The sequence below is a fragment of the Pygocentrus nattereri genome, chromosome 4, assembly GCF_015220715.1.
Source record: "Pygocentrus nattereri isolate fPygNat1 chromosome 4, fPygNat1.pri, whole genome shotgun sequence".
Taxonomy (NCBI): Eukaryota; Metazoa; Chordata; class Actinopteri; order Characiformes; family Serrasalmidae; genus Pygocentrus; species Pygocentrus nattereri.
The window spans coordinates 45,526,629-45,554,071 of record NC_051214.1 but is presented as its reverse complement, the minus strand read 5'-3'; the positions used below and the strand labels follow the sequence as shown (position 1 = coordinate 45,554,071).

The window sequence follows — 27,443 nt, the reverse complement described above, 5'->3', positions numbered from 1 at the left end:
GTCGGATTATTAACAGATTATTAGGCTGCATGTAAACGTGGCTAGTGAGTAGCCACGTTTACATGCTGTTTACCGTGCATTTACAAGTCCAGCTTTGTGTAATTTATTTTTGTTTGCGCAGGACTGTGAAGTCCTATAGGCTGTGACTGAATACAACTTCAGCACAATTGAAGTTTTATTTAGTTTTTATTTTCATTTGTTACACGTATCTGAACTGAAACACAGTAGTGTGTGACTACATGTCTTATATTTGAGACTGCAGCTCCCTAATCTATTACAAATCCACTTCTGTGTTTTGTAGGGTCAGTATTACTGCCTAGTATGTGAGTGAATAAAACTCCCCTACAGCTTCTCTTGTGCCAGCAGTTTTTAACATAAGTACATTTAGCATAAAATGTGTTCACCATTTTAATCGAAACATTTCACTTTAAAATCCTTATTTTCTATAACATTTACACCGAATTTTAAAAAATGCGATTAATCGCGATTCAATTTTTAAATCGTTTGACAGCCCTAAAAATAACGCATTTTCAATGACTTCACATTGTAAACCCCCTACACACTTATATTACGCATGTGGTGTTGGGGTGAACCTGCGGGGAATAAAAGTGTGGAGATGCTATGTCCCTTCACTCTGTTCTCCTCATACATGGCCTGCTGTTAGTGTGTGTCTGTGTATGTATGTGGTTGCATATGTGTGTGTGTGTGAGAGTGGACAATGTGGACAGGCTGCTGACTGGATACAGCTGCCGAAGGAGAACCCTATACTGACCACTTGTAATATTTTAAACATTTGGTGTTTTTTTATAAATTGTTAAGATTGTATTAATTAAAAAAAAAAACAATAATGTGGAGTAACAAAAACATTAACACCACACAAGGGTAAAGGACTTCATCAATGTAGTAGATGTGGGGAAAAGACAGTTATACAGACCATTTCATATAACCAAAATTTATAATTTGGGGTATGGAAATTATAGCTGGTAGCTTACATGCTGATAAATGTGCCATTATGTATCTAACTTTGTATTATTACTTTATCAAACTCTTTACAAAGCTGTAATTCTGGAAATTACAATCAACACATCAACAGCCCATTTTAGTTTACATTCTGATGAACCTAATGGTCACGTAACCGTGCTTGGTGACTTTGTCCTAACCTGGAAGAGCAATGAATTTGCCAAAATTGTCTTTCTGTCTGGCATTTTTTAATAACGTAGGCTTAAGCTGTGACCAAAGACAGAGGAGAACAGTGTATGCAATGAATGCAAATGTAAAGTGCCTCCAAAGGTGTAATTGCGCTCTTCAAAATGAATGTAATTTCAGCTTTAATTGAGTGGCTTATTTGAGTGGGACATGTCCCTCATCCTGACTGGTAGGTTATGCCCCTGCAGCAAATTAATAGTTACTACACTCTTAATACCATGACTTTTCCTACAGACCCAAGTGTCTGGAGTTTCGACCAACACAGTTTTGAGGAACCTGCAGCCGAACACGGAGTACAGGGTCAGCGTGGTGCCAGTATATGCAGATATGGAGGGGAAGAGAAAGTCAGAGAATGGAAAGACAAGTATGTACCAAACACAACAAATGGATTCATAGTATACATAAAGCATCATATTACCAACACCATGTACTACCCTTCAAACTCATCTGACTGCACAAATGCTTTTAATATAATTTAGCATATTTACTTTTTCAGAGAAAAGCCCTTTTTACTTAATTGTAAAAGTAAGAATGAGAAAATTAAACATTTCAAAAGAAAGTAAAATGTTTTTGCTTTTGAAAGGTAAGGTTGGTAATGGCCTTGTCAATGACTTCAATGTATTGTTATTAATAGAGCCTTTGGGTGGGGTGAGAAACCTGCAGGTGACTGATCCAACCACCAGCTCACTCCGTGTGCGCTGGGATCCTGCTGAAGGAAATGTGCGTCAGTATAGATTGTTCTACGTTCCTGCCTCTGGAGGGGCTGAAGACATGGTGAGAAAGGAGACATCTCTGTACTTTCCAACTTCTCAATAAAACTGCTCAACATAGTTGTGTGGGGTATTGAATAGTTTATTATCTTAGGTTATTGTGCTCATTTTGTAGCCTTGTGTTGTTTCCTGTTCCATGTTAAATGAAGCACCTTGGTTCAGGTGACATACACTCACCAGCCACTTTATTAGGTACAATTAATGTTCAATTGCTTGTTAACACAAATAGCTAATCAGCCAATCACACGGCTGCGACATTTAGGCATGTAGAGGTGGTCAAGACAACTTGTGCAGACCGAGCATCAGAATGGGGAAGAAAGGGGATTTAAGGGGCTTTGAACATGGCGTGGTGGTTGGTACCAGACGGGCTGGTCTGAGTATTTCAGAAACTGCTGATCTGCTGGGATTTTCACGCTCAACCATCTCTAGGCTTTACAGAGAACGGTCCGAAAAAGAGGAAATATCCAGTGAGCGGTCAGTTGTGTGGATAAAAATGCCTTGTTGATGTGAGAGGTCAGAGGAGAATGGGCAGACAGGTTCCAGATGATAGAAAGACAGCAGGAACTCAAATCACCAACCAGAATCTCTGAGGAACGTTTCCAACACCTTGTTGAAAGTGTGGCACGAAGAATTAAGACAGTTCTGAAGGCAAAAGGGGGTCCAACCTTTTACTAGCTAGTGTACCTAATAAAGTGGCCAGTGAGTGTATAGTTAATTTCTTACTCTGCGCCCTGAAATAAATGATTTATTGAAGTCACTTGTTTCAAGTGCGTCAGTTCAACATGAATAAAATGACGGTTAACAGTTGTGGTATGTCATATCGCCTACTCTTGGCAATGCGTGTATTAAAAAAGCATTTTAATATTTCATAACATATTTTATTATTGCAAATCAAGTCATTTGAATAAATCATTTTATAAGTGCATCTGGACTTGGTTTGTTCATGTTGACTCTTTCGCTTGTGTGGCCACAGGAGCAAGTGTCTGGAGGAACCACCAACACTGTTCTGAGAAACCTCCTATCAGATACAGTCTACACTGTAACCGTGGCTCCGGTATATCCTGAGGGAGAGGGCCTTCGGCTTTCGGAGAAGGGAAAGACACGTAAGTGTGCTGTGGGAAGCTCAATTCCCTCAGTACTGTTTGCATACAGTCTTGATGATGAGGAAATGGAATCAGTTAGGCACCAGTCAGATCTTTGCTTCTTGCAAAAATGTCAAGCATGTGGAAAGATTAGAGGCTTATCTCAAGGCTGTTTGCTGAGTTCAGGGTTGGGTCTGATTATGCTTTGTGCATTGATCTTATTTTGGGCCTTATTGCATGCCATGCTTACTCAGTTGAGGATTTATCCAGAGACGACTGATTTTCGCTAGAGTGTGAATGCTGCACAGTCTGTGGCATGAAACGATTCCCCAGTTCCTTTCGCCCGCCCTGCTGAGCAACGCTGCAACCAAAAGGAAACTGATCTCCCTGCCCAAGTCTGTTACAACCTGCTGATTTACAACAATATATAATCTCCTCAATATATATCAATGTTTGATTAGTCACAGCAGTATTTGGCAAGTTCTCAGTCAATCAGAGTGAAAATTTGTTCGCTCAGTCTACATTGCACAACACGTGTATTTGGTAAGAAACTACACCCTACTGTATTTGTACTCAGTGCTCCAGTGCACAAAGGATTTATGTTTCATTCTGTGCTCCCACATTACTGTGGAATGTCACACAACATGACAGACAGTGGGACAATTGTGTGGGCTTGGAGGTTCTCTACTGAACTGTTAAACAAAAGGCCGCATCTGGTTCAGTTTTAAAAGTGTGTTTAGTTTTAGCATGATGCCTAACTGTACCCCCACCTCTGTGTGTTTCCCAGCATGTGCACCATAAAAACCACTGTGCTTCTGTTGACTCCGCATTTATTCCCCAGCTTTATAGAGCTACCTCCTGTGGAAAGCAAACCCCCGAATCTTAAATTCCTAGCTTAGAATGAGCATTTTTGTGTCTTTGCCTCCAAGGACTAGTTCTGCATCCTGCTGTCTTTCTCTCATGTCCTCTTGCAGTTCCTCGCACCCCACCCAGGAACATCCAGGTTTACAACCCCACCCCCAACAGCCTGAATGTGCGCTGGGAGCCAGCCACAGGCCAGGTGCAGCAGTACAAGGTCCTCTATGCACCTCTTAGTGGAGTCCGGCCAACTGAGTTTGTGAGTCTCTCTGTCTGTCTCTCACCCCGTCTGTAATAGCCGCTGGTTGTCGTGACATAATCGTGAATGTTTTAGCACAGAAAGAGAATCTGAATAGCTGTAACATTAGCTAGCCCAACAAGAAATAACAGCGTTAACAAGATGCAGTTATTAGCTAGAAGAACCATCCTGGCACCTAACCAGCCTTAACAAGGTAGCTAAGGTTACCTAATGAAAATATAATAAGACTTTACAACCACATCTCTGGTTTGTCCCAGTGATATGATGCATGACCTAAATCTAGCTCTGCCCTAAAACATTTTAATGATGGTGAAAAACCTCACTCTTGTGTACACATCAACCATCAGAAGACCCAGAACATGGTTTTGTTATTTCTTTGTGATTGCATTGGTGTTACATTAGTTCATTAGTACATTAGTTCATTGTCCTACTATGCTATTATGGAAGTGTAGCACATTAGTTTGCATTAGATATACGTTGCAGGTGGCTAACGGCTTTGAGATATGCATAAACAGTTAGATTTAAGTAGGACCTTTGGATTTAAGGGTCAGACAATGACCTCACTTGCTCATAGGCAAAGGATGTGAAGAGAGGAGGTGTGAGCATTCACGTTCCCGCCTCATCCGTCCCACTCACTCTGCACTGAAGCCTTTGCGAAAATCCAGGCTCTGCTTTGCTTTTTCTCTCAGGGCCCTGAAAACTTAAATGCTTTTAACTTGGTGTTTTATTAGTCCCACAGATGTTCAGTAATTGCAAGTTTGATTTTTAATAATGTGGAAAGCCTGCATTTTGAGGTTTTAGTCTTTAACATAATGTGCATGGATTTGTGGGTGGATCTTGGATTAGGAAGTAAAAACATGGCAAATTTTCCCCTTAAATGCAGTTTTGACTGTATCATAGGAAAATGTCCTCAGCACATCTGTGAGAAGCGTTGATGAACTTTGTATTTGGACATAACTTGGGCTCTGCTGAAAGATAATGAGGATAGACTTATAATTAGGATTTTCTTTGTCACACTGCTGGGTGATGTAGTTAAACATGTATATCTCTGTGTTTTCCAGCCTTTAGGCAATAATGACGTAGTAATATGTCTTAGTGGCTACTGACTGTTACTTACTTTGCTAGACAATTCAATGAACTGGACGAACGAAGGCCTTTTTAGACATGTGGTAGCAGCCACTTCTCTTTCACTCCCAGAGAGCCGGTAATCAGGGTGTTTTTTTATGACTGGGGTCTTGATCTCCACCCAGTTTGTTTATATCTACAGAAGTGATCTTCACACCCGTATGCCTCATACTCTGTTTCCCATGAGTGCAAGTCATGGAGGAGATTCTGAAATGAAGGGCTGTCACTTGCCTAACACACACCTGTATTCCTTATGATCCAAAGATGAACAGATACCTGATGGGGCTATTGCCCGCCAATATTTTGACAGATAAAAGACGGGATTCCCAACAGCCGTTTAATGCTAGCTTGGGATGTGTTTAGATTTGAGCAGAAGGTGGACCTCCTCAGATGGCAGCAGGCCCCAGGCAGTTATGTAGAGGAGAAAGTATTTATTTAGCATTAAACCTATGAGAGCTTTTGTTTGCATTACACGTCTATTTAGAAATGTTATCTTGCTCTGCTAATCTAAACAGGGGTTTAACAGTGAGGTCATTATGTACATTTGTGTTGCCAGATTAGTGAAGGTTGCAGAACTGATTGAGTAAAGTAAGACACACTTTTAACCGTACTCATCTGCATATTATCTGGATGATGATACTCTATGCAGGTTTTGGTTCCGGGCAACACCAACAATGCATTCCTGGATCAGCTAATCCCTGACATGCCGTACTCTGTAAATGTCTTGGCTGTGTACGCTGACGGAGATGGACCGCAAATCAAAGGAAATGGAAAAACATGTGAGCTAAATCTTTACCATCACACTGGTTACACTGAATGTAAACACTTTCACTAACACTTATGAGGACGCACTGGAATGCATGACGGAATTGTCGTTTTGCCACATCTGATGTCCTGTCTGTGTGCGCATCCCAGTTAGGGCTGCAACTAGGGATTATTAGTTTCGTTTTTGATTATTTTATTTGTCAGCTATTCAAACCATTATTTCTTTAAGGGGCTCTTTCAAGTTTTCCCCATCATTACCCAAAGTTTTCTCTGTCTAGCACTGCCTTACACTTCCTATAGTCTTTTGGAGCCTTTAGAAGTGATTGCATATATAAAGCACTTATTTGACATCACCTCTCGCATCTCATCATAATTAATGGTTTTTAATAGTTGTTTTAGCCCAAGTCTTAGTGCATATAGCCCATTAACAGTAAGTGATGTGGGTGTTTCAGTGCCACGGGCTGGACCCAGGAACATGCGTGTGTTTGATGCCACCACCAGTACTCTCAGCATCGCCTGGGACCATGCTGAGGGTCCTGTACAGCAGTACAAGATTGCATATGCTCCAATCACTGGAGACCCTATCACTGAGTTTGTAAGTATTCACATACACTATGCCAGTTCCCAACTTATGAATGAGCTCATTGGCTGTATTAGGAGCAGCAGAGCAAGCAAAACACTAAAACATTCAGGGCATGAGTACCCCAGGATCATCCATCCACCCTTCCATCCATTTTCTAAGCCGCTTCTCCGTCAGGGTCGCGGGGGGGTCCCCAGGATCATGGTTTGGAAATAAACCATGACACTGAATTGTCCATCAGACACTGAATTTTTGAGTAGTCATGCATTTTCAGTTCGTGAGTATTCCGAGAAAGTAATCTTTCTCCTCTGTTTCAGTTTCACAAGTGTCTATAAGAATTCTCCATTGACATTAAGAAGCATTAATGATGTTTATTTGTCTAACTTTTGTGGACTAACATTTGTGGACTTTTATTTTAACATGGCCAATACAGTGAATTAATATCGTTAGAAAAGTATTTACTGTCATCAGTATTACTGCTGTGGGAGTGTGGGCAGAGTGTGGTCTTGTGTCATACTTGCTCTTCCAGCACCTTTCTGAAGCCCTAGTTAAAAAAGGGAAATTAACTGATTTCTTTTCGTCGACTGTTGAGGGATATCGTTATTAAGCTTATGTTAAACCAGGAATGCTCAAGGACCCACATCATTCTTGAACTTTGGGCCTTGTGTAGGAGGCTAGATACCAACCATAGCTGTTTGACATTATTGTCCTATTTTGCTCATATAATCACTATGTGGAATATTAATTGATATGTTGATTTTATCAACAGACTGTTGTTCCTGGAAACAGAAACAATGCCATCCTCCAAAATCTGCTCCCTGACACCCCCTACAACATCACAGTGCAGGCAATCTACGCAGACGGAGCAGGAGGCTCTCTCGTTGGAAATGGAAGAACACGTAAATGGCACACAAAACACTAAGATTTTTGAGTAAAATTGCTTTTATCCGAGTGTTGTTTATATGCACTTCACAGTCTTTTCGGTCACATTAGATCTTTTTTTAGACATGCTTGTGTTCAGAGTATGTAAGCCATTTATCAGCATTGGTTGGTTTCATGTTTATGTATGTGTGTTCTGCACATATCTAAAGGTTTTTGAAATTGGTTATTTGCACAGCCCACTCTTTGATTGGTAGCTGGCAGTCTGAGGTAGTTTTCCATTGTATATGTTTTGGTACTGTGCCTGGCAGTTAGCATGGGCTAGGCTCCAGAAATGCTGTCTGCTGACCTACCCACTATCCAGCTACCTCAGCAAAACCACAGCAAAATAAATGTGCATATTACTCACAATGGCAGCATAAACATAGGGAAGCAAAATCATGGGGGGCATTCAGTAGCAGCCCAGGCTGTGTTATGTCAATTAGGATTGCCTTAGCACTTTGGAAATGAGTCACATCTACGTTTGCTTTTGCTGAGTAACTGGTAGAAAGGGTCATTCAGTTTGTGTGTCCACAGTTGGCCTATTGGAGCCCAGAAACCTACGTATCTCTGATGAGTGGTACACCCGCTTCCGTGTAGCCTGGGACCCTGCCCCAGTTCCAGTGATGGGATACAAGCTGGTCTACCAGCCCACAGGTACATACAGTTCGTATCCTATTTGTAGTGTACAAATCAGTGTGAAAATACATTGATATATTGATGCATTGATACGCCAGTTTTGGAATGTTTTTTAGATTTGATTAGAATCTATTTTAATAATATTCAGGATTGGCTAATTTTTTGGCCAAAATAAAATTACTTTCAAGTTTGAAAATCCAAAACGAAGCTTGGTGTATTGATTTTATTGTCAATATTCTGCTACTGTGTAAATCGTTTCTCCACTTACGTGTGTATTCAGTGTGTTTTTAATCCTGAGTCATACCAAAGTAATCAAATCAAGTCACCATGAAATGTGAGATTTCATGATGTTCTGAATCATTTCATCAATAATGTCTCTGTCATAATATCTGTTATAATTCTTAGTATGACCCATGCCTTATTTTGTATACTGCTTACAGATCTGTTATTTTTTTATGTGCTCTTTACAATTTCTGTCATATTCATTGCTTAGATAAAGATGAGTCGTTGGAAGTGTTTGTTGGCGATGTTACCTCCTACACTCTTCACAACCTGCTCCCTGGCACGACGTATGATGTAAAAGTGTATGCTCAGTATGACGGCGGGCTGAGTGGAGCACTAACAGGACAGGGAACAACACGTATGTGTCTGATTGTTTTTTTCATGTATTGCTTTTGTTATTTAAGACCTTATTCTCCAGGCGTATTATTCAGCTTGTTAATATAAGGCTTATTACTGTGTAATTACCATGTTTTTACTATGAAATATGCAGTAACATATGCATATTTCCCACCCAAGCATGTTATTTAAGACCATTTATATTGACAATATGTGTGTTTTTGCCTTTAAAATAACCATATATATATATATATGTATTTTAAATTAGGTGCCTGAAATTTTTCCACAGTACTGTATATATAATAAATACCTAGATAATAGTGAAGAATTTACATCTGGTTGCTGAGGGGTCTCTTAAGATATTAAAATCCAAATCATTCTTTGGCAAGGAAATTACACAATTGCAACTGTTTTTACATTTTGAGTAGCAATGGCTTTTGAACCACAGCGCCGCAGCTGCATTTATCATGCTGTAAATATTTGAAGTGAACTCAAAAGTCATTCAATTTTGTCATTATTATGGCAGCATCCTAGAAACATAGCTTTGCAGCATTTGCGCTGAAGTGTGGTGCTTTTCATCTGCTTAAATTACACTTACCTCACTTACAAGTCGCTTTGAATTGGCCAAGAATGATTATAAATGTAAGTGTAACAGTGGAATGGCTCATACACCTTATCCCTGTTGTCCTTTGTGGAGTGACGATGTTCAGCTACTGACTATTTCTTTCATTTTCTCCTGTGCAGTATACCTCAATGTAACCAACCTGGAAACCTACAATGTCGATCACGACAAATTCTGCATCAGGTGGTCACCTCATCGAGCTGCAACGTCCTACAGGATCAAACTGAACCCTCTGGATCGTGAGTCACACAACCTAATCCTGAGTTCGGGTCCTTTTCTGATCATGTTCATCATTTAATTGACCTTTTCCTTCCCCTTTGTTTGTATTTGTAAGTAGATGAAGTTGTTATAGAAGCTTAAACAGCCCATTGCTGTGTGTTCATCAGACGTCTGGAATGACAACACATGAGTGGCTCTAGACTGGCTATAAATCTTTATTCATTCTCTGTAGCTGGATATAGAAAACAACATACATTCAACCACCAATCTTTAACTAATCTGAGTAGGAACATTTGAATTCCTTCTTTTTTTTCTTAAATCCATCTGGTTTATATTCACACATAGATTAAAGATGGCTGTTAAAGACAGAATGTTGGAGTATCTATAAGTGTTCATGGTAGTTATTAGCCTGACAGCCAGGGTCCCTTTCGCCAAGTTTCCAAGAAGTAAACAGCGTGCTAGCAGTTTCACCCAAACACAACAAATCATGCCAAGAGAGCTGTGAGGAAGAGGAAATTAGTTCACCACAAAGGTCCTGGATTAATAAAGAACAAGCAAGGTCTGGGTCTTAATCAGCTCTTGGTGTTTTCCTGAAAAAGAAGTGGAGTTTAAAGAATTAAACTAAAGAGAAGGGTTAGGATCACTTTGGCTCAATAGAACATGTGGCATTAGATTTGCATCAGAGTAGCATGCAGCGGTATTCAGCTGTAGTCCTGTCCTGGTGGTTGTGTTTTATTTAGGGGTGCATGATGTATCAGCAAGCGACATATTATTCACCAATATTGGTCTGAAATGAAGATTACAATCTAAATTTACATTCAATTAGTTGCTGCCCAATTTTTATCCAGATGAGTCTAATAATAAAACAAAATCTGATAAAATGTATCATTGCAGTGATCAGTATAGCCAAATGGATATAATGCAGTTAACATTATCACGCCTATTTTATGCTTAGTCCAGCTTATGTAGTCTATGCATTAAAGTCATTTTTTTTAATGGAGCAAAACTAAGTTTGTCTGTTATTGGCATTAATGGTTTCAGTCATTTGGTTTTCATTATTGGCCCAGAAATTCCATATCGGTGCATCACACATAGTAATATTGTCCAATTGTTGTTGCAGCTGCAGCCAAAGGGCAGCAGGAGGTCACCATCACAGCAGCCCAGAGTCATTACTGCTTTGAAGGCCTGAGTCCAGACTCGCTGTACAATGCCACTGTGTTTGTACAGACTCCCAACCTGGAAGGGCCTGGAGTCAGCAAAAACGAGCGAACCTGTAAGCTCTCTTTCTGTAGCAACGTTAGCTCATATGAGCCGTCAGGTTTAACATCCTGCTCTAACTGGCTGTGTCTCTTACAGTGGTCAAGCCAACACCAGTGCCAACTCTTCCCCCAACTCCTCCACCCCCACCCACCATTCCTCCTGGCTGGGCAGGTAAGTGTTTTCCTAAATGCACAGTATTGGAATCAATTTAGATTTTGAACAAGTTAAAAACTCGCTATATATATTCCATATTTTATGGACCCACATCTCTATTCAACCTCAGAATTAAATCACGAGGAAGAGTTTGGAAAGTGTATAATATAACATCTGCAAGTGAGAACCACAACTCCAGTCTATCCTTGCGGTATACAGTTTGGGCTGAAGTTTATGGGAGACGTCTGCTTTACGCTAGAATGTCAAACCTGATTGCCTTCCATATTAAGGCCCTGTCTACACCTGACATTAGTGTCTGGTACATGCAATGGTGTGGATTTGCCATATGACTGATTGGAACATGTTCAGGTCAGGATCTCCTGTGGCTAAGGAGGATAAATATGCTAGGATTGAATATATAATATGCACTATAGTGTGCATGCAGTCTAAAAAAAGATACCCAAATGCATGCCCAGATGCAGTGGATAGACTCAAATGCAGTGTTGGAGATGTGGCATACTTTGATAGTACAGTGGGTCAGTCATTGTGATTGGGCCTTTGTGTAGGAGGAACTAAAAGAAGCAGTTGGCCTCTGAGGTGTGTGATCGCTACTTTAATATGTGGAGTGATTGACAAAAGATTTCAGTAATTGACTCTGATATATAAAAAGTGGATAGAGAGAGAGAGAGCATTGGATAGAGAGAGAGAAAACATAGTTAAAGGGTCTTGGACAAAGATTTGGTCAAATCAGTTTAATATGCTGGATAGTCCAGTCCAATAAAAGTGGAACTCCAAGTATTTTTTTCCCACTAAAACTGGATGGACACCAACTCTACCTTGGACTCTCTTTAAATTCATTTTCCTTACAGAATGTGAATCTTTCCATAATAGCCACATGCTGAAGGCCACGAATGTTTCCTTTTCATGTGCACTTTCTTCATTTTAAGGTGTTGAGTGAGACTAGACATACATTGTGACCTTGGAAGAGACCAAAAATCTGAAAATGTGCTTTCTGGAGAGTGTGTAAGGGAAGCTGAGGATGCTGAACTGTGCCTCAGTGTATCAGGCAAACATTATCTTAAAGTTTAGCCAAGCTGTCCTTTGAGTGAAAAAAAGCCATTAAATTCAGCTCATTCCCAGTCCTTCTGGTCACCAAATGTTGCCCCCACTTTTGTTTATTTTCACAGGAAAGTGTGATCAATTAAAGCAGTAATTGCAATGTATAGTTTCATTATGTCAGTGGTTTAGTTTGTGTAATTCTGAAGGTATTTTTTTCCCCTCACAATGTGCTTTACACTGGCCTTCATGAGGAAGCCTGAGGGGGAAGTCATGGCACTTAAATCTGTTGTTTTTCTGCCTCAGTCTGCAAAGGTGCCAAGGCAGATGTGGTGTTCCTTATTGATGGCTCGTGGAGTATTGGTGAAGACAGCTTCAACAAAGTGCTGCAGTTCGTCTTCAGTATCATTGGAGCATTTGATGTTATTGGCCCATCAGGAATGCAGGTATGGGACCCTGTTGAATTTACCATGAGCCATTTAGCTTAAAACCTAAAACATATCTTAGAACCTTTTTTACTCTTATTTTGTTTAATGCTTAGAGTTCTTATTTTTTCTGCTTTATTAATCATGTGTAATCATTAAATGTGATTACATAATTACACAAATTATTACGTAATGGTTACGTAATGAATTACATACACATTTGAGTTACATTCTGTATCGACAAGTTCAAGTCGGACTGTTTTGTGTCAAAAAATTACCCAAACAATGTGGCAAAACAGTAAAGGTGTTTTTTTTTATTCCTCAAAACTGTACATGCCATATTAACTTTTTATCAAATTTAAATAAGAAGGAAAAATATCTCTTCTTTTATTTATAAACACCAGTGTATCAATTGATTGTTTAAAGTCTGCACTTTGGCTATGAGTAGGAAATAATATAAAATGACAACATACTTTTGTCAACATACACTGGCATTAACTAGAACTTGTAGGGGTGAAATGAGTTTGAATGGTGTCTGATTCTCTCCCTGTGTTTGGGGACACAGGTTTCTTTTGTGCAGTACAGCGATGATGCCAAGACAGAGTACAAGCTGAACACTTACGATGACAAGGGCACTGCACTGGCAGCCACTCAGTTAATCCACTACAAAGGAGGAAACACAAAAACAGGTGTTGTATTTCTCAAAAGCCATCAAGACACTTTCTCAGCAAAACCATCCTATTCTAAACATCATAACATACTCACCACCCATAGGTCACCAAAGTAACTTTCCATGAATGGTAAGTTTATATGAGGAGGAAAAGGACATTATTCATTGTGTGGTACAGTAAAAGGTATTGATTTAAAAAAATTCTGCCATAGGAACAATTGGCAAAAATCAGAGCCACTGACTGTAGACACTGTAGTAATTATTAAGTAACAAAAATTAACTTTCAGCATTACATATGGACTAGGTTATAGCTATAATGTCACTATAATGAACATTGTCAGTATGGGTTTTTTTTTTTGACCGTTTGGTTCACTGAAATCCTCAGATTGCAAATTTTACTAGATAGCATCTTTAAGAACTTAAAATTCTGGCTTATCAAGGTAGCAGTAAAAATGCTTCACTCAACATTTAATACATTTCAAATAGGATGATGCACTGCTTAAATATTAGCTCATTCATCACAGGATAAGAATTTAACAGATGAATGAGCTGCAGCAGTTCTCTTGTTAACCCCCCCCTCCAACCCCCATCCCTCACTTTTCACAGATTTTAATAGATTCTGCAACTAAATTTGATTGTTTAACTGTTCATGCTTGTAAGTCACTGGTCCCTGAGGTTAGGGAGTGTGGAGTTTAATTTTTCTTTTCTAAAATAAAAAGCCTAAACCCAGTAAAAGTGGTGGGTGCTTTAAGAAGTGCAGGGCCAATTGACGGTCTGGCGGCCTTGACATGAAATATTCACACGATGTAAAGGCCAACATGATGTTTCATATGGTTAGAAAAATGAATTGAGGTTCTAAATCTCATAAAACAAAACAAGTTAACTTGTTAAATAACTTGTACTAACAGTTTGTCTCTTGGTGTTTGGTATCCAGGTATTGCTTTGAATCACGTGCATGAAAAGGTGTTTGCTTCCGACAACGGAATGAGAAGAAACGTCCCCAAAGTTGTGGTTGCGGTTACTGACGGGCGCTCTCAGGACGAGGTGAAGAAAAACGCTGCCAAGCTGCAACATGCTGGTAAGGCACTCACGTTTTGCTGAGGTTTTGTCCAAAATCACTATATTATTAAGTACAAGTGTATTACCTTAGAAGCAACCTGGGATCAGGTGTCTTGATCAAGGACAAATATTAGCCACTCTCATCAGAACCTATGATTTCAGATTCTCAGACTACCAAGATACCACTGCCATCAACTTGTACTCACAGATAGGAAAAGACTGCAGCTTTAAGATGTTTCTTCTGTGTTTTAACATCATACTTCATTGTGTTCATCATCTACTGTCACGTATAGATTTCAAAAAGGTGCTCATGTGGGTCCTTAAATAGATATGGGTCCGAAGCGAAACTGAGTAGTAAACCTTGTAAATTGAACATTGACTTAGGTCTGTTCTCCCATTTCAGGTTATAGCGTGTTCGTGATTGGTGTGGCTGATGTGGACTTTGCTGAGCTCCAGAACATTGGAAGCAAGCCAAGTGAGCGGCACATCTTCGTTGTGGATGATTTTGATGCCTTTTCCACAATACAGGAAAATCTGGTCACCTTCATCTGTGAGACTGCTTCATCCTGTAAGTACAAATCATGCTGCCTGTTATGTGTGCTTTTCAATGTCAGCTGTATTAAGGGTGTAAAACTGGGATAAAACTGAATCACTTAGTCATAGTTAATGCTTACTGTCAGACCTCAGGGTAAGTTTTTGCCATATTTTAACTGTGCTTTTAAGATGATGTTGATGTTTCAGTTTTGGAGGTTTGACAATGGGGACTACATATACACGGTTTTTTATGAGTTTTTCTCAGTTTATAAGATCTCTATATACTTTGTCTTTTCACAGCGTGTCCATTGATCTTCGTGAACGGCTTCACATCACCAGGTAAATATAATCAAGTGTCCACCCCAGTCAAGTTTTTTTTCTGCTGATCTTTACTGTGGATCTATCTCCGTAATTCACTTCTTCATGTATAGTTCACTGAAGTTTTCTTTGTGGCACTGGAGGCACAAAGCAATGTAAAATGGAATAGAGCATTCTGTTGCTATTTAGACTCATAGCTCTAATTAACTAGTTAAAATGAACCTAAACCTAATCACGGTCCTAACCACATCTCTGTTTAGAATCGACGCAGTGTCACCATGTAGGTAGCATCACTTTTAGCATCTTTAAATAACCTTTAGAGCAGGAGTCTCAACAAATCCAGTACACTAATTCTGATTCAGCTCATCTGTTAATAGCCTGGTTTAGTGGGTGTGTTTCTACAGGTAAATTGACCCAGGCAGGAGTTTGAGACCCTGGTTTTAGAGGCCTGTCCAGATAAAGTGAAATGTTAATGTGCCCTCTCAGGTTTCAGAATGCTGGAGGCTTTCAATCTGACTGAAAGAATGTATGCTGCTACCAAGGGAGTTTCCATGGAGCCAGGTTCCTTCAACAGCTATACAGCCTACAGGCTGCACAAAGATGCATTCCTCAGTCAGCCCTCAGTGTAAGTCCTCGCAAACCCTCTGTGTTTTGTCATATCATTGAGTCTCCAGTTGCCCCTGCATTTAAAGCTATGGTTTGGCAAAAAATCTTTTCCCTGCTTACCCCAAACATAGCCAACCAGCCTAGACATGTTTGATGTCCAAACTTTACCTTTTTAGTTTTGCACTGAAGCTACAAAGCATAGCCCCTATACCCTACTGTACTATAGCTCATATCTAATTTGCTTTGTCAGTAGCATACTGTTATCTATTAAATATTTTCCTGCCCTAAAGTTCATGCTAGTTGCAGTGTATTCAGTGAGTTTCAGCCTAGGAATGGGAGTTTTCTTTACACGTCCTTAGCTGACCATGAAGTTAATCTAATTGCTGAGTAATAATCCTAATTGGAAGTAATGAATAACAAACAGCACCTAGATAAAGTCACTTATGAAAAAAAGAAGTGATTATCCATCTTCCAGCGGTTTGTATTGCCTCTGACTGTTTTTTTAACATGTAAACACAAATCGTTGTGGAAAGTTTGCTGTTAGAGAGTTATGGAGCCAAGCTTTTTGAGTTTTGTTGCTTTGCACTCAACATGGTGTGTCTTGCCTGGCTTCTCTTAGCCAGACACTTAGACCCCACTGTTGCCTAAACTGGGTCAGCAGATTTACAACATGCTGTTAATTCGATTACAATGGGCTATCCTGATAGGTCTTGACATTTGTAAAAGAATATAACCTGCCCTGAAGCTCTGTTTTCTTGAAGGCCTCAGTTTTGGGCCCCTGTTCTGTCACATGCTCCAAAAGCGTTATAATCCACGGTTCTATGATCTTTTTACCATATGCACTGCAGCATCAGTTATATCCAGTTGCTCTGACATGCCAGGTTTGATTTCAAACCTCCACTGGGAACTCCTGCATAGAGTGCTGTTAGCCTAATGTGAAAACAGGCGCCTAGCAGCTTAGGCCTTATCAGGTGTCAGTAGTTATTTATTATGCTGCATTTTAACTCTAGTTTTGGGTTCAACAGAGACATCCATCCTGATGGTCTGCCCGCAGCTTACACCATCATCCTGATGTTCCGACTTCTTCCCGACTCACCAAAACAGGCCTTTGATATCTGGCAAGTCTCAGACAAGAACCACAAACCTGAGGTTGGCGTCACCATTGACCGTAAGTCTGACCACAGTACTCCAAATCAAGTAATCCTAAGGAACGGAGTAGTTTGGATACCATTGGTACACTATATGAATGTCATTATTATTTATTATTCTTTATTATTTATGCAATTATATTTACATACTACAGCCAAAAAAGCAATGAATTACATTTTCCTTTAGTTGCAAGTTAGAGTCAACACTTTTAACTTTCTTCTGCATGTTTTCATGTGAAAAACAAAATTGCAAAAATGTGAAAAGTTTTTTTTTATTTCCACAAAACAAGACTTTTCACCCAGGAATAACTTTTCTTGAAACTGAAGTCACAGTATATTATGATATCTTTTCTTTATGAATACAAATGTGGTATGTTAAAATGTATGTTAGACTTTCTTTGCTTGCTTCAATGTGCTACAAGTGAGAAATACTATAAAATTACAACATGCTTTTTGTTATTAGTGGCAAAAATCACAAATTCGAACGGTTAATTGGAAACGATAAAAGACACCCCTCTGCTGTGTCCTTTCATTTTTTTGTTTTCTTCGTTTTTTCATTCTTCCTGTTCTTCCATTTGGTTTAGTCCTGCACCCATCACAGTAAGCAGTACTTAATGGGCTCCAGGTTTTAAAGTCGGTTGCCCCTCTCAGTAAGGGACCTTGGCCTTCTCAGTCCAAGTTATATGTTGTTGTTTGTGGTGCAGTATTTCAGGGTTGTTTGACTGATAAGTGCTTTTGTACTGGTTCTGGTTTGAGGAGCTTTGCGTGCCACTGAGTCTAATAAGAAGTTGTTGTCCTATCTGACATTCTCTCTCTCTCTCTCTCTCTCTCTCTCTCTCTCTCTCTCTCTCTCTCTCTCTCTCTCTCTCTCTCTCTCACACCGCCCCCAACCCCCCCCCCCCCCCCTCTCTCTCACAGCCTCCAGCCAGACTGTAGCATTTTATAACAAGGACACACGGGGAGAGATCCAGAAGGTCACATTTGACAATCATCAAGTGAAGAAAATCTTCCATGGAAGCTTCCACAAGGTAAACACTTCTGTGTATTTTCACTCTAGAGGTCTATGTGGCCCTGTAATTGGCTGTATAAATTAAGGCCTAGGCAGGTCGGGGTGTGGCACATCAATCAAAAGTGTTTTCCAGTGCCTATCTGCATTCAGTGACCTGAGCATGTATAGAGTTTTGGAAGAGCAAACATTCCAGATGTTAGGATTACAGGTGATTCAGAGTCATTTCTGTTCTTGAGCAGATGGTGCAGTGCAAGCTCTGTTATCCAATGTGTTATTTAAAGAGTCAGATGCTGTCGGGAAAGGATTTTGAGTAACTCGTTTCCATGGTCATACCTTCAGGAATGTTGGACTGGGAGATCTTAATAAGATTCAATATCACAGTACTTTCCAAATATGTTATTGCAGCATGGTATTACATCTTTAATGCATTAATGAAGTTAATGAAGCCACAATTAATTAGGGGACCATTTTGTCCTGTCCTGCTTCTCTTAAAATTACACCAAAGGAAGCATTACATAATATTCTAAACATTAACATTAAGTAAATGACACTGCAGTTTATGTTACTTATTAATACTTACGATACTACTGATATAGGCGATATATCGCCAAGCACTAGCTCAAAGTAAAACGGGAACATTGTTATATTGGGAATAGGAGCAGTTGCATGGCCCAGCTCCTTTTGGATTTGTTTCTGAAATGGCTTGCATAACACAACTGCTAGCCTGGGGGGTGTTTTAGTCACAAATTCATAACTCCTGTGCTTAAATGAATTTGAAGTTACAAGTATAACAATATAATATTCACTTTCTAAGGACATGTCACTGAATTCCAAAGGTTTGTTGTATTGGCCTACAGCCTCTTTGGAAAACTGTCAGCAACTGTCCATGCTTTCAGTGACGCTTGGCTGCTGATACGCTCCGCAACCAACTTATATTTATGGATCAAAGGAAATGCTGTAATTCCTGAATTCCAAAAATTCATAGTTGTTTATCAGTAAAACTAATTCAAACCATACTCTAAGAGGGATAGAAAAGGATTATCAAAATTGTTATTTGGCTGCTTTCCCATGGTGAAAGTTTCATTGGTAGATTTTTTTGTATAAATCAATACATTATATAGAAAAGTTGAATTTTATTAGGCACAATGCTTTATGGCGTGGTTAGTGCCTGGAGTGCATAAGGTCCATTCTCTAAAGCTTTCTCAGGCTAATTAATACCATGTATGTCTTGCATAAGGTGGGGGATATTAAATGCTTCTTGTGGATGCTTGAGAAAAGAAGAGAAATGTCGGAACTACATGAGAAGCACATATGCTTTTGATATCTATCAGTCATCTTCCAAAAATGATCAAAGAAGGAGTGAATAAAACTGCTACATTCACTACAAGCACTACAAGCAGCAGGATGCACTACAGACCCAAAGAACAATCTTTGAAACTGAGCAGAGAGCGACCATATCACTCCATCTTACACATAAAAACTTTGTAAACCCTAATGTGCGCTGTCAAGTAGAGGGGGGTGTTGGAAGATAAGTTGATCTCACAACTTTCATTGAATCACCATAGACTGTAGAATTCTGTAGCCACTAAAATGAATGCAAATCCAAAAATGTGGCCAGAGGGATTCAGTGCACAACTTATGTTGTTTGCAAGCTATGCACATAATTCCAAACTTGCTACTAGGTTAACATTTCGAGTAAGAAGGGAAAATACTGTGTGCTGGGCCTTTTGCAGACAGCCTCTTTGAAGCTGATAATCTTTCTACAATGAAAAGTGCGTCATCCTGTATGTTCACATCCAGCATAGTCAGCAAGACTGGATGACAGTTATTTATACCAGCTTTTCCTGGGAAAAATGGTGAGAACTAGTGAGGTCTCTCATATTTGCAAGAATCTATATGTGTGTCTGGGGGAGCTCTTAAAACCACAGTGAAGTTGTTCCCTGGCGTTAGGGATGGAAAATCTTGCTCCATTAGCCATTAAACAATTACATCGGAAATGCAGAGAAATGCCAGGCAAAGCAGGGGGAGAGGTTTTGTGCAGTCTGTCTTTTTCTGTACATCTCTGCCTCCATGTCAGTCTTTAGGTCTGGACTGCATCCTGGCTCTGTTTCAGGCTGTATGAAGTAGCATACTGTAGGCATGGCATATTCTTGTACTTACTTAAGGGCTACTGTATCTGTATTTGTTGTGGTTTTACCTCCTCATTTGCTAATATTTGAACTGTATCCACCTGCCAGGGCAAACTTCAGGAACCACTTTATTATGCAGTCAGTCCACCTAAAATCCAAGAAATCCATTTTAAAGGAATAGTTTGCTGGAAAATCAAATTTGCACAAATTTTCCCTTACCCCAGATACAAACAGCCAAGACATGTTTAGTGTCTTAAGCCTTTTTAACTTTGCCCTGGAGCTACAAGGTCCCTGTGCCCTACCTTATGCTTGTTTCAGACAGTGTTGAGATTTTATCAGAGGTGGCAGAAGTACGCAAATCATGTACTTGAGTTAAAGTAGAGACACCCAAGGTAAAATTTTACTCCAGTAGAAGTAGAAGTTCCTCCCTTCAGACCTCAACCTGAGTAAAAGTACTAAAGTATTTCCCTTCAAATGTACTTAAGTATAAAGTAAAAGTACTAAAAGAGTAATTCTGGCTCTGATGTCCTGTTATCATTTTTATAACCAGACTGGCTTCATGAACTCATTTCAGGTGAAAGTTCTCCAGCGTCTCTCTTGGTAAACCAGTCTTTTAATAGAACGTCATTAATTAGTGACGCTGACGTCTATTAAAATGATCAGAAGCACAAAACACTGAAGGTAAACAGTTTCCATCAGGGAGAACCGAGTGGCTCTGAAATCACTTTTTACACACAAGCAAAGTTTCAGGTTAAGATTACTTTGTAAATTAGTTACAAGTTGAATAAAAACTGGCTTTAAACTCAGAATCACAGTTTCCTTTACTGTGTTGATCTGTAGGCGTCAGTTCATAAACATAAACTAACCCAAACTAATTTACTATAAAATGAAAGTGTTTGTATGAATTCAGAAAAAAAGAAACGCGCCAGTCACGACTGCATATGTGGACATATTTCTATATTCTGGTCTATTTACACAAAGTTAGGTTAGTTCATCATTGGTGCTCTGGCTTTGCGCTTCTTTTGTTTTGACATGTTACGTTTTTATACACACAGAAACCAAAGGAACGACAGATTTCTCAAATGTAGCAGAGGAAAACATCAGATATTAGACTCTGAAATGCAATGGAGTGAAAGGAAAAAGTCGCCCAGAATAGAAAAACTTACAGAATCTAATTACATTTACTTAGTTACTGTCCACCACTGGGTTTTATGTACTTTTAAACAAACAGTATTACATACTATGTCTAAAAATGGTCTGAAGTAATGACAAATCCATGCAACTGTTTTCAGCTGTATGGCATACAATATTCAAAACTGAAGAAGCAGACACTGAACACCAGACATGTCTTGGCTGATTGACCACATTTGAGCTAAGGGGAAATATTGTTTTTTTGCAGAACTATTGTTTAGCATATGTGAGCGCTTAGGACAGACCATGAGTGATGCCTTCTGACGAAATGAAATTGAGTAGTGCATCCTTTTCACTCACAACTTTCCTCAGGAGTGAGTGGGAATGCTAAAACTGTCCATCATGCTTCAGATCTCTCCTCTCTGAAGAAGAATCCATCAGTGGGAATATTTTGAGACATAAATGATCGAGTGTATGAGCGCTGGCATGCTTTCGGTTTACACTGTTACTTACAAAGTCTTTTTCTGAGCTAGTCAACCATTAAAATGCTGCCAGTGTGTACTGGATAAACAAACATGATTTAGGTGGTTTAGCTCTGGCCTATGCATTCACTCCTTTTTTTGATTAATGCTCCCTGGCTTGATGTATTAAAGTATTCAGTGAGTTTTATGCATCTTGAGTTTTTAGAGCAGATTTTAAAACCAAGCTTTGATTTATTGTTTGTTTGTCTCCCGGAGCAGCCAGAAGAGCACACTCAGCAGCTATTTCAGACATTTTAATAGCAAAGAAGCCAAAGGGCTTAAAGATGAGTGGAACAGATATCCGTCAGCAGCTGGATTCTTTAGATTCTCTGAAAGCCTCTCTGGCAGAGTCTGCTACATCCAATCCATCTTGGGTTGAAATATCACTGGGTATCCATGTGCCCACATTTTACACTGTTAAAGCTGACCACAGACATTTATGAATGGAGTTGCCTTGAGACCAAATGCGCTTAAAACCTTTGGGTTTTCCCTGTTCCAACCCACCAAGCTCAGCTCATGACCCTTGTTAATGACCTGATTACTAAATTCAGGTGTGTTCAAGTGGACAGCACACTACAAAAGACATGATGCAGAGGCAATAGCAGTGTTAGTGCTTCATAAAGCTGCTTTATGCAAAAGAAATCTAGTGAAAGCCACAGCGACTAGTCAACTGATAAAGCTTCTTTCTCACATGAAATCGGAAAGTTATGAAAATCTTAGCTGTATTTGAGAAAGATAAGGTGGTACAGGGTGTCCTGTATGTTTCTAATCACCGTAGAGTATCATGTTCCCATTTAGTGTGCTATCACATTACTCTTGACTTATCTGCTGTTACCATGGTGACTCTAAGTTTCATGCATGACTCACAGTGAGGAGAAAATGCAAACCTCAATTCTGAAAAGTTATGACAGGATGCAAAAATAAAACAGAAAACAATGGTTTGTAAATCCACTTCGACTTATATAAATAATACTTATACAAATCAAAAATACACAGGACAGGATAAGATGTGTTATTTATCAACATTATTGTTTTGTGTAAATATGCACTCAATATTAACTTGATTCCTGCAACACATTCCAAAAAATGTTGGGTCAGGGCCAATTTAAGACTAGGAGAATTGAGGAACGTTCAAAAAACATCTTAAACAGGCAACGCAGTCCTCAATGGGTATAAAAGGAACATTCAGGAAAGACCTAGTCCTTTATGAGAAAGAATGGGTCAAGGCTTGCCACTTTTCTAAGAAATGCATGAGCACATAGTCTGACAGTTTAAGGACGTCATTCCTCAAGTCAAGCCCCCAAAAACTCCCTAAGAGCAAGAGGAAGAAACCTTGAGAGGAACCAAGACTCAATAGGGGAACCCATCCTCCTCTGGTCGACACCGGATAGCAAACGTTAGTATAAAGTATTATAGTATTATAGTACAAAGTGGGAAAACAGGTGGGCACTGGTTAATTTGATCAGTTTATGATTATGCAGCAGCACCTGAGGGTGAGGATTGCACAGCGTTGTACAGCAAGAAGCCTGATGGTGGTCAAGCATCAGACGTACACGATGGGCAGCTGTTCAACTCGGCAAAGAAAGGAAAAAACACACGGAGTCAGTTCTGTAAAGAGTGGCTGACCACAGATTACAGTATAACAGAGCAGCAGAGACTCCAGCAGGTCTAGATCTGACAGGGAGGGCTAATCACCAAAGGCTTGACTATACAAGTAGGTTTTTAGCCTAGACTTAAAGACTGAGGCTGTGTCTGAGTCCCGAACATTAACAGGAAGATTATTCCAGAGCTGGGGGGCTTTGTATGAGAAGCTCTCCCCCCCCGATGTAACTTTATTAGTTCTAGGTACCAGTAGTGAGCAGCACCTTGTGATCTAAGTAGGCGTGATGGTTCATAGTAGGAGAGGTTCACTCAGGTACTGAGGGGCGAGTCTGTTTAGAGCTTTATAGGTCAGTAATAGAAATTTAAAATCAATGCAAAATTTATCTGGTAACCAGTGTTGAGTTGACAAGACTGGGCTGATATGATCAAACTTTCTGGTTCAGGATTCTGGCTGCAGCGTTCTGGACCAGCTGAAGCTTGTTGAGGATTTTGCTGGGACATCCAGACAGCAGGGCATTACAATAATCTAGCCTTGAAGTAATAAGTGCATGAACTGACTTTTCTGCTTTCTGTAGAGATCATGCATTTCTTAATTTAGCAATATTGCAGAGATGCAGAAATGCCGTTCTAGTGATATTAGTTATGCTATGGTACATAATATAATGAAAAGATTCAGGGAACCTGGAAAAATCTTTGTACATGAAGGGCAAAGTCAAAAACCACGACGGAATTCCTGTAACCTTTGATCCCTCAGACGGCACTGAATTTTTTCTGTCATGGATATCACCACACCATTCCCGAAACTTTGCCAATTTTTCTGGGCTGAAGCTCATCTGAAATGGACTGTTGCACAGTCAAAACATGTGCCATGGTCTGACGAGTCAACCTTTCATATTGTTTATGGAAATAATGGAAGTAAGAAGTACCACCAGACTGTTACTAGCATAAAGGTCAAAAACCAGAGTCCGTGATGATGTAGTGCCCACAGCATGGGTTATTCACCCTTGCATCTGTGAAGGCATCCTTAACAATGAAAGACATTAACATATTTTGCAGCAACACATCGCTGCTGTCGGAAGAAAACCTTGTAACTCCATTTTTGTCATTTTTTAGTTTTTGACATAGTTTGAAAATACCTGTGGCTCTTTACACTGTGCTTACATTTCATAATTAATGGTTTAAAAGAAATGACCCCAAATTACTTGGTTAAAATTCTGGTTCCATTGACTTACATTAAAAGTAGAGTATGTTTTTTCCTTCTCCTGTAAAGTTACTATTTTGGAGATAAGAGGTTTTCTTCCGACAACAGCGATATGCTACCTTCTAGATAAGACTTTTTCAGAAACATCTGTACTTATTTCAACACCAAGCAGCATTTTGCACATTACTGCAGCATAGCCTTTTTAAATGTGTTGCAGGCATCAAAAAAAGAACAGTTCAAAAAAGGAAATATAAATTGTTTTCAACTTAATGCAGGTCAATCAGAATATATTAATTACTTCTTTCTGCTTGTATTAACATGTGGGACACTGTCCCAGCCTACATACATTTATTAGAGGAGAAACACAGTTTTTGTTTACTCAGTACTTTGTTAGACAATTTTTGCAGTACTGATGTTGCAGAAGGATGTGAGCCCTCTAACTAAACTTTTTGTATTGTGCTGACAAAATCCTGAGCAACTGCAGATAGTTGATTTTTGCAGTTGCAAATTCAGTAGTATTTCACACTAATGAATGACTTCAGAAGATACTGTCAGAAAGATAAACGCCTTCTGCTCCAGTTTGCAGTCTAGGTGCTGAATGCAGTCCAAATGACAAACTACTTGAGAACACATTTGGAAGTGCATCCTGGATGATGTTATGCTCCATTTGTCACGTTGGCTTGAGGTGGAAATGAAGCAAAGCTAGATGAGAAGGGTCTGAACGTCTGCTGAGTAAGGTTTCTCATAGACTTGCTGACTCTCACACAGAGACAGTGGGCTCATCCCAATAGGTCTAATATATTCTTTCCATTCCCTCAATGTTGACTCTCTTCACCTCATTTACCCCTTATTCCCAAGCGATGAGTCTTCGTTATTGCCTGCAGACTGTCTGAATTCCACAGCCATCACAGTCCACACAGTGGTCTCTTCAGCTCAGCCATCGTCTTCCAGGGATGTTGACCAGAATCTCCCACTCATGCCAAGTGCTTAAGATCACACTGTTTCAGTGAGAGGCAGCTGCAGCTGCCAGAGAGTGAACAGAACCACACCGCTGCTGTTGTGCTGTTAAGATTTAAATGGAACGGATGGTGTACACACATAGAAGGAGAAAGAGTGCTCCATAATCATCATCATCATAAGCTGTGTTGACCTGGGAATTGCCATAGTTTGGTTTCAGCTGATGCCGTGGAAAGCAGTTCTAGAAAGAACTGAGCTGGAACTGTCTGTAACGGAATTGTTTGCCAGATAATCAAATTTATGCAATTCACCCCTTAGCCAAGATGTAGTCGATCAGTCAAGATATCTGCTGTCTGAAGCTTTCTTCTTTAGTTTTGCACTGGAGCTATGAGGCTAGTGTAGAAAGAAGTAAGTGTCCATCCATTAGCATGGTGTAAACTGCAAGCCTAATGGAAAAGACACAGTAGAGAACTTGTGGTCATTTTAGAAAGTCACCAGGCACTCTTGATTCAGTTTAAAGATAGTTTTCTTACTGTAGTGCATGGTATGCAGTCTGTTGTCAGACCATTCATGTTGTTCTGGTCTGGGACACTGGATGATTGCTGAGTCATTTGCAAAGAGCGAAGCTTTGGTGGGTAACTGTGGGGCAATATACACAAAAAAACTAAGCAATTTGAGACACTTAAGGTGTTTTCTGAGGTTCACGTCCATCCTGGCGTTGTGAAGAGATACTGCTGTGTTAAGGAATACAGTCCCATCCATAAAACATGATGAAAACAATGTAACTGGCTCAGAACAAAAAGGTAATACAGAAGAGTACACAAGCGCTTTAACTCCATCTCCAGTTTTAATGCTGACAAGAGCTTTATTAACTTTATGAAGTTTTCCATCTGATTTTAATTTTGAGCTGGTTGTTTTAAGGAAATATTTCCTTCTGACCTGGCCTGGTATTCAGTTTGTGTGTGGATCTCTGCTTTAGTGCACTTAAAGTCAGTTTCCAGTTAAGTGTCAAGTGATAAGGTTTTTGAGTTAAGCAAGACCATGGAGAGGTTGCTAACCCTAGATTGCATGAAGATTAGCTGAGAATCAGGATATGGGACAGACATTGGGAGTCTTAACATGGTCCATTTCACAATTCTGTTTTTCTCCAGCTCCACATCCTTGTGTCCTCCAAGAGTGTCAAACTAAACATAGACTGCAAGGAGGTGGCTGAGAAGGAGATTAAGGAAGCTGGCAATACATCTCCAGATGGCTATCAAGTGCTAGGCAAAATGTCCAAGTCCATTGGCTCCAAAGGAGAATCAGCAACAGTAAGTGCATTGCTGCAGTACAACCCTGGACATCTTTCTTTTCTCTGCTCTGTCTGAAGGGAAATTATTTATCTATTTATAGCAGTTTTAGCCATTTTCAGTATTACGCTTGGGGCACCTAATTCACAGTTGGATCTCACTGCGGTGATGCCTGTGTCAGTTCTTCATCTGATGTTTTTCATTCATTGTTGCGTTCTCTTTTTTTGCTAACTTTAAATGCAAAGCATCCATCAAAGACACATTCAGCAACCTCTTTCATTTTGTGGTGCACAGTTCCAGATCCAGATGTTCGATATTATCTGCAGCTTGGGCTGGACAAGTCGGGACAGATGTTGTGACCTTCCCTCAATGGTAAGAAGCACCTAAAAAAATACAGCTGTTTATCTCTGTCTTAAGCACCTTATCTGCATCTCCACACAAAGCCAGTCTTAATGTCCATGTCAAATACTTGTGGATGGTCTTTCTCAAGCTCCACTGCTGTCGGTGTGTATGACGTGAGTGTGATTTTGTATTAACATCCTGTAAGCCATGTGTTTTTAACCCTTGCTTTGTCAACTGAACCCCATTGAACTAGACATGTGCAAAACAATGACTAATCTTTGGTGAAGGACATGATGACATAACCAGTACATGTGTAGAAGAATGGAACAGTTACAAGAACATCTGCTGTTGTACAGTTTGACCCAGTCGGCC

At 39.7% G+C, this 27,443-nt stretch overlaps 1 protein-coding gene across 6 annotated transcripts in view; it reads left to right on the top strand.

The window, feature by feature from the left end:
- col12a1b (collagen, type XII, alpha 1b) overlaps nt 1–27,443 on the top strand; it is a 100,091-nt gene that overhangs the window by 60,741 nt on the left and 11,907 nt on the right. For all 6 annotated transcript variants that reach the window (XM_037538004.1, XM_017695707.2, XM_017695705.2 and 3 more), the window contains 22 exons: nt 1,441–1,570; nt 1,841–1,980; nt 2,950–3,079; nt 4,033–4,175; nt 5,950–6,079; nt 6,518–6,660; nt 7,415–7,544; nt 8,101–8,220; nt 8,696–8,842; nt 9,565–9,681; nt 10,782–10,934; nt 11,018–11,092; nt 12,437–12,576; nt 13,121–13,244; nt 14,160–14,303; nt 14,688–14,852; nt 15,119–15,157; nt 15,623–15,761; nt 16,768–16,910; nt 17,809–17,918; nt 26,592–26,750; nt 27,024–27,101. In XM_037538004.1, coding sequence (XP_037393901.1) covers nt 1,441–1,570; nt 1,841–1,980; nt 2,950–3,079; nt 4,033–4,175; nt 5,950–6,079; nt 6,518–6,660; nt 7,415–7,544; nt 8,101–8,220; nt 8,696–8,842; nt 9,565–9,681; nt 10,782–10,934; nt 11,018–11,092; nt 12,437–12,576; nt 13,121–13,244; nt 14,160–14,303; nt 14,688–14,852; nt 15,119–15,157; nt 15,623–15,761; nt 16,768–16,910; nt 17,809–17,918; nt 26,592–26,750; nt 27,024–27,101 — 2,799 coding nt within the window. The remainder of the gene's footprint in view (nt 1–1,440; nt 1,571–1,840; nt 1,981–2,949; nt 3,080–4,032; nt 4,176–5,949; nt 6,080–6,517; nt 6,661–7,414; nt 7,545–8,100; nt 8,221–8,695; nt 8,843–9,564; nt 9,682–10,781; nt 10,935–11,017; nt 11,093–12,436; nt 12,577–13,120; nt 13,245–14,159; nt 14,304–14,687; nt 14,853–15,118; nt 15,158–15,622; nt 15,762–16,767; nt 16,911–17,808; nt 17,919–26,591; nt 26,751–27,023; nt 27,102–27,443) is intronic.